Source organism: Triticum dicoccoides, chromosome 4A (assembly GCF_002162155.2).
Source record: "Triticum dicoccoides isolate Atlit2015 ecotype Zavitan chromosome 4A, WEW_v2.0, whole genome shotgun sequence".
Lineage (NCBI taxonomy): Eukaryota > Viridiplantae > Streptophyta > Magnoliopsida > Poales > Poaceae > Triticum > Triticum dicoccoides.
Window position 1 is genome coordinate 37244582 of NC_041386.1, and position 7631 is coordinate 37252212.

General features: G+C 46.0%; 1 protein-coding gene and 1 pseudogene across 1 annotated transcript; both read left to right on the forward strand.

Annotated features, from left to right (window-relative positions):
- Nucleotides 1-281: 281 nt before the first annotated feature.
- Nucleotides 282-1999, forward strand: LOC119284808 (cytochrome b561 and DOMON domain-containing protein At2g04850-like). The gene has a single exon (XM_037563969.1). It carries the CDS (start codon nucleotides 397-399, stop codon nucleotides 1615-1617), a length of 1221 nt encoding a protein of 406 aa, XP_037419866.1. The 5' UTR covers nucleotides 282-396; the 3' UTR covers nucleotides 1618-1999.
- A 3842-nt stretch (nucleotides 2000-5841) lies between these two features.
- The window catches only part of LOC119283389, a 3021-nt pseudogene continuing 1231 nt past the window's right edge, over nucleotides 5842-7631 (forward strand).

Consider the following 7631-nt stretch of genomic DNA (forward strand, 5'->3'; position numbering starts at 1 on the left):
AATCACTGCATGCCTTTTGCACCTGCCACCACACTGATCTTACCCAGGAGGCAAGTGCAAGGATGGGGCCAAAGTTGGGCACCACACAGATCACCACAGAATATTTCAGGCCTCTTTGCGGAGGCCCTCCCTTGCCTTCGAAGCCAAGACCCCATCATCGTCCGAAACGAAACGAAATACACAACAACCAAACGGGAGCAGCACACGCGGTTCACAGCCATCATCACATTTCACAATCGCCCTCCCAAACGCCCCACTAAAACCCCACTTACGCGCGCAGACAAAACCCAACCCAACCCACGCCACAGCGTCGCGCACACTGACACACGCCACCACGCTCGCTCTGTTAGCTCGGCACCACCCAGCTCCACGGGACACCATCGATCGACAACGACAATGAGGAGTGGCGGCCCTCTAGTTGGTTTGTTGGTGGTGCTCGTGGTCGTCGGCGGTGGGGCGGCGGCGGCCGGGGCGCCCGGGCGGTGCACGACGTCGACGCCGGTGAAGGCGTACGCCAAGTGCATCGCGCTGCCGACGCAGGGCGCGACGCTGGCGTGGACGTACGACGCGCGCAACGCCACGCTCGACGCGGCCTTCACGGGCTCCTTCATCTCGCCGTCGGGCTGGGTGGCGTGGGGCGTCAACCAGGACGCGCCGGCCATGGCGGGGGCGCGCGTGGTCGCCGCCTTCTCCGACCCGTCCACGGGCGCGCTGCTCGCGCTCCCCTTCGTGCTCTCCGCCGACGTCAAGCTCCAGGCCAAGCCCCTGGTGTCCCGCCCGCTCGACATCCCGCTGCTGGCCTCCTCGGCGTCCCTCATCGCGCCGGCGCGCACCGTCCGCGACGGCGCGTCGGTGACCATCGCCGCCACCATCCGCCTCTCCCCGAACCGCACCAGGGTCCACTTCGTGTGGAACCGGGGCCTCTACGTGCAGGGCTACTCCCCGACCATCCACCCCACGGACGCCTCCGACCTGGCGTCGCACGCCACGGTCGACATCCTCACCACGGCCACGGAGTCGTCCCCGATCGCGTCCGCCAGGCTGCAGTGGGCGCACGGCTCCCTCAACGCGCTCTCCTGGGGCCTCCTGCTGCCAGTCGGCGCGGCCCTGGCGCGGTACCTCCGGCCCTGCGCGTCGGCCGGCCCGGCGTGGTTCTACGGGCACGCGGCGGTGCAGGCGACGGGGTACGCGCTGGGGGCGGCCGGGTTCGCGCTGGGGATCGCGATGGGGGCGGCGTCGCCGGGGGTGACGTACAAGCTGCACCGCGGGCTGGGGATAGCGGCGGCGACGGCGGGGAGCCTGCAGACGCTGGCGGTGTTCTTCCGGCCCAAGACGACGAACCGGTACCGCAAGTACTGGAAGTCGTACCACCACCTGGTGGGGTACGGGTGCGTGGTGGTCGGGGTGGTGAACGTGTTCCAGGGCTTCGAGGTCATGGGGCTCGGCGCCTCCTACTGGAAGCTCGGCTACTGCATGGCGCTGGCGACGCTCGTCGGCGGCTGCGTGGCGCTGGAGGTGAACGCCTGGGTGGTGTTCTGCCGGCGGCAGCACGAGGAGAAGCTCATGCGGCGGGAGGTCGAGGACGTCGTCGTCAAGGACAGGGCCGCCGCCTTCTAGCTAGCTAGCGCGCCCGTCTTGGTCGCCGCCGTCGCTCTGTTTTACAGCTCCGCCGCGGGCTTGGGAGACACGGCCACGTTGCCGGGGACAGGCAGTGCTTATTGGTTTGTCGGAAGGTGAGGGTGAATTCCTTCCCCGGCTGGTGTTGGCGTGTGCTCGTTGTACTATTTGTCACGCGGATGTCTTTCTCGTCCTAGTTCTTGTTCTCTAGTTCTATATGATAGTACTCCCTCCCTTCGTTTTTATTTACTCTGCATATTAGTTTTGATCAAAGTCAAGCTTTGTATACTTTGACAAAGTTTATAGACAAAAATACTAACATGTACAATAACAAATCAATACCTTTAGATTTAATATTGAATGTATTTTCGCATTATATAAATTTTTATGGTAAATATTTATATTCTTTTTTATAAACTTGGTCAAACTTTACGAAGTTTGACTTCAGTCAACTCTAATATGCGGAGTAAATAAAAACGGAGGGAGTATATAGATAAATTCATGTACAAGCTGTTTCACCTTTTCAGTTTCTCAGTAAATTTTTGCACCTACTCGATTCTCGGTAAAGAAACCACGTAACGAATTGTGAATAAAGGTCTCCTTTGGTTCATGTGATAGGAATATCATAAAAATAGAAAAATCACAGAAATCGAGATGACATGTGTCTCAAATCCTATATTCAAAAAGACGTTCATCCTGCTTTATATATAAAGTAATGCAGGCAAACAGATACATAATGATGAGGAGGGCCTTTTATAGAGCAGATGAAAGGTAAAACATAAAAAAAGGAGAATCCTCACCTACCACAAAAGCAACCTAGGTTACCGAGTAAGAAGGAACAACTCGCCTCCAAGGAAAATCGCCCGGCCTCGTTGTGCCGCGCACACCAAGTTGTTATCGGAGAGGAATTATTTTTCCCTAGACGTCTCAAATTCTATAGGAAAATATATGTCATTTGGTTGTCTTTTAGGGACATTTGATAAATTGGAACAGTAAGGGCTGGTTGTTTTGTGGTTTATTTGGAGCTGTGGAAATAAGCTATCCTCTATCCGGCTTATTTTAGAAGCCCAACCTAAAATTCTGTTACAGAAGCCTACAATGAAGCGCTAACTAGTAAGCTTCTAAAATAAAATTTTGGTTAAGCTTTTAGAATAAGTTGGATAGGGTGCAACTTATTTTCACAGCCCCAAATAAGACACAAAAGAACTAGCCCTAAATAGATGTTGTTTGGTTCATATGATAGGATTATTTGCATTGGATCTTGGCTTTTTTTTTCCTTTGAAATACAAAGGATATGTTTCTATCCTTTAAAGAAATAGGATTCTATTCATACAAACCAAAAGGCCACACAAAAATTTTTATAAAATTCCTCCAAACCAAAGGAGGACAAAAGGAGGCCCAGGCCTCGTCTCTGTTTGGTTGGAAGCTAATTTTGCCCACACATTTTATTCCACCAAACTCGTTTAACCCGACAGACAGAAGCAAAGCTCGCCTACAAGGATACATTCCAGAAAAATGAAACTTTCATTGAAGAAAAGCAAATAAAACACTTTCATAAAAATTCTCTTAGAATTGAGAAATTGGGTCTACCCAACAATGTGGTAGCAGTGGCTTGGGGAACCTTCTGCCAGGTTTTGGGAATGTTTCGTGCGGGGCTTCTTTTTACCCTTTTCTATGTTTTTTCTCTACCAATTTTATTGGGTATTTATTTTATTTTATTTCGTTTTCCTGCTCATTTTTATATTTTTAAGTGTTTAAGTGACATGTTGATTTTTAATAGACATTGAATATTTTTCACATATAGGTTGAGATACACTTGAAATTTTTTCAAACTTTACATAAATGGTGAATATTTTTTGAACACACGCCGAACAATTTTAAGAACTGACATGAACATCTTTTAGAATGTGAACATTTTTTAAGCGTTACGAACTTTTCTTGAATGACATAATTTTTTTTCATGTTATGTACTCCCTCCATTCCTAAATATAGGTCTTTTTAGAGATTCTAGCAGAAACTACATACAGAGCAAAATAAGTGAATCTATACTCTAAAGTATGTCTATGTATGTAGTCTGTATTGAAATATCTAAAAAGACATATATTTATAAACGGAGGGAGTGCATTTTTAAAATTTTGTGCACAAAAAATTATAAGTTGTGAAAATTTAATTGAACTTTTTATGTGCGGACCAATGTTTACATTTCCTGCGCCATTTTGAAAATTGTCATGAAGAATTTTTTAAACACGTGCAGATTTTTGTTGAATGGTACCATTTTTTATGAATGTCATGAACATTTTTATAAATGTGTGAACACATTTTTAAGAGGCATGAACATTCTTTTTAAAATGCCATGAACTTTTTTATAAATGTGTGAACATATTTTGAAGTGTAGTGAACATTCTATTTAAAATGTGCAAGCACTTCTTTTAGGTGCATGAAAAAATTACGGAGAGCATTTTTCTATAAAACGAAGATATTTTTAAAAATACATTTTTAGAGCAATTTCTTCAACATATATAAATATGAAGAGAAAATGTTAAAAAATTTAAAATTAAAAATCGCTGAAAAATCATACTTGTAGCTTTGCTAGCTGGGCCTGGCTGAAGGCGAGGCGGTAGTCGATCTCACTACAAGCAAGACATAGACTTTCTCAAAAAAAAACAAGACATAGACGTGCCCCGTTTAACCATCCTATGCTGGTCAAAGAACGAGAGCAGATATTATTTGTATAGTTGGTTTGCAACGACGCATAAATATTTAGCCACACTTTGAATTGTTTTATGGAATCTTGCCATATCTATTGTGGATGACATAAGGGTTTTACCGTTTATGTTTCTTAGAAAGAAGCCTTTTCGCGCATAAATTTGAAAAAAATGATCGTGAATATGAAAGGTTTATGAATTTGGAAGAGTTTGAATGGTTCATGAGGTTTAAAAAAGTTTCACAAATTTGAAAAATAAAAAACGAATTTAAAAAAATGGGAATTAAAAAACACAAATTTGAATGAAAAAGCCCCACACGTGAAATTAAAGAGGATTTTCGGTTCTCTACTCTACCAGCTAGAACCTAGAAAGACATTTCACAGCCAATTTGACAGCTAGACTAGAAACACTGCTTATTTAGTGCACATACCATTTTGTAGAATACTTTTTTGACTATGTCGATAAGGTCTGATCATCTGCTTCAGTGCTTGCATTTCTGCGTAACTAGGGGCGCAAGTCCAGAACAACCTAGTTTCATAAAAGTTCATGACAAATAAAAGGAAAAAAGGGAAAAAATAAAATAAAAAGAAACAAACGAGTCCAAAAGCGGCCAAAAAACTGACAGGAAAAGAAAAACACAAATAACCAACTCTGAAAAAAACTGGCAAAAAACCGCACTACTTGTATGGTCCTAAGAGCATCTCTATCAGACCCCATATAAGTGGTCAAACCCGCAAAATAACCGTTTTCTGCAGTTTCAGTCGAAAAAACGAGCCCAAACAGACCCCTTAAAATCGTCTGATCCTTAAAAAAATTTAAGGGGCCATGTAAACATGAACCCGAAACCCTCATATCTACAGTTTTAAAGGCAACTTTACCAGGGCCCTGCATACCAATCAACGTGACGGTGAAGGAATCTCTGCTCCCACCAACACCATCAAGCTCGCCCGCCCGTGCCGTGTGGAGGCAATTTTGACAATTTTGACCTGTGGACGAAATCAATTCACGGAATGAACTGGCCGTGAAACTATTTCACAGCTCTAACCTTTTTGTGTAGCGCCCGCCACGACGGCGCCACACTCTACGGTGCAGCGCCTAGCCCGGGGGCGTTGCACACCAGTCCACCGTGGCAGCCCCTGGGCCCGCAACCAGCAGTGCAACGCCTCCGAGCAAGGCGCCACACTTGTAAAGTGCAGCGCCCAGACCGTAGGCGCTGCACTGTGACTTAGACGCCAGGCGCCCGCTCCCCCTCCCGCACCCCACCCATTGGTCGGTTTTGAAGTAACAGAAGCAGCGTCGCGGCGGGTTCCTCCTCTCCCCCTCTCAATCCCCTCTCCCAAATCCTTCAGATCCGACGATTTGGTCCGTGCATTTCTTCACCAATCCATCCTAGAAGGTACTCTCTTCCGATCCCCTTCTTTCTATCCATAGAAAATATGATATTTTGGAGATTTGGGGAATCCTTGTTTGATTAGATTAGATTTGAATCTTGCATGCATTAGAACTTTGCATGTATTGATTTGTTTGATTGATTTGGGGAACCCTTGTTTGTTTGATTTGTGGAACCCTAGTTTAGTTTATGGAAGAGTTATTTTTATGAAGTAGGCATAGTTTATGGAAAAGTTATTTGTATGAAGTAGGCCTAGTTAATTGTGGAACCCTTTTTTATTAGTTATGTTTGATTTGATATGGTTGGATACATAGATTGGTATGGTTGCATCTAGTAGGCCTACTTTAGTTTTTTTGTATTCAAAAGATAATCGTGTTGACAAGAAAGCTTTCTTGCAAATTGCTAGGATGGTTTGGCTTCTCAATGATCATTGGGATCTACAACACCGGTCGTACGCTATGTCGGTGAAGCAGCAGGTAATAATGAAAGTTGCCGGTGTTATGATTTTTGTGTTTTTTTTCAAACACATACCCCCCATATGTAATGATTTGTTTGTTTCCTTGTAGGAGCTTGCACCTCTGAAGCTTCGGGCTCACGGGGTCAACCTTGGGTGGATGCGCTATGATGAGCGGTACACGCCGTATGTTAGGGAGACAGGACTTCTCCCTTTCATTCAGTTGGTCAGCAGGTCGACGCCACCCAACAATGCTCCAGCACTCACCGCGCTTATTGATCATTGGAGGCCGAAGACACACACTTTCCATCTTCGGACCGGGGAGATGACCTTGACGCTCCAGGATATAGCTATGATCACCGGTCTTCCTATCGATGGGAAACCTCTATGTATGAGCACCGATTCTGATGGGTGGCGCGAGCAAATGTTTGCCCTTATCGGTATGGTTCCTCCGGAGCCGCGGGAACCAGAAGTAGAAGGCAAGAAGAAGGAAAGAGTCGCAGCCGGTGCTACTTTCACGTGGATTATATCAAACTTCAGTAATTGCCCTGAGGATGCTAATGAGGACACGGTGAAGACATATGCTCGTGTCTACATGTGGTACGTGATATCCAGGACTATGTTTGCTGATGGCACAGGCAAGAATGCTCCATGGATGTGGCTCAAGGCGTTGACCGTCTTCGATAGCAAATGGAGTTGGGGTTCGGCGACACTGGCTTACTTGTATAGACAGGTATGAAGTTGTTTCTGTTTCAATTCATTGGTACATTATGAATGCGATCTTGCTTTTAATTCAACCATGTTCTCTTTTATGTGCAGTTGGACGAAGCCTGTTGTAGGCTATCTGGAGGTATTGGTGGTTGTTTGCTTGCACTTTCCATATGGAGCTGGGAGCGTATGCCGGTTGGACGACCGAAGAAAGTGAAGTTCGAGGATTGGGACGATAAACACGACCCACTACGGCGCGCGACTTGGGCTTACAAGTGGGATGTGTTAAATGAGATGACGGATGATCCCTCGGTCATGTACAAGCTGTACAGGAGCGAGATGGATGCCATCACGCCTGAGCAGGTGAATTGACATTGCATAAGTTATTATCATGCTTCCATCGTAAGTCGATATCAATTTTTCATTCTATCCAATTTTGTAGGTTGTATGGGAACCTTATGGAACAGGAGATAGTTTTGGGAACCCTATAGAGTTCACGCTGAATCCGATGTGCACTAGAGATAGGGATCTCTGGCATATGCGGTGTCCACTCATATGCAACTGGGCGGTTGAGCTTCACATGCCACATCGGGTGTACCGGCAGTTTGGTTTGTTCATGCCACACCCGCCGGAGTTTGTGGACACGGATATAGTGCTACACGCGTAAGATATAATCAACCTTGAGCAATTAGCAGCTTCTCGGCGGTTTCGATGATGCTAATATTATGTTTCTAACTTGCAGGTTGGATAGGAAAAA

Excerpts from the sequence above, each read along its gene's own strand:
- LOC119284808 (XM_037563969.1), top strand. The coding sequence starts at position 397 with ATGAGGAGTGGCGGCCCTCTAGTTGGTTTGTTGGTGGTGCTCGTGGTC.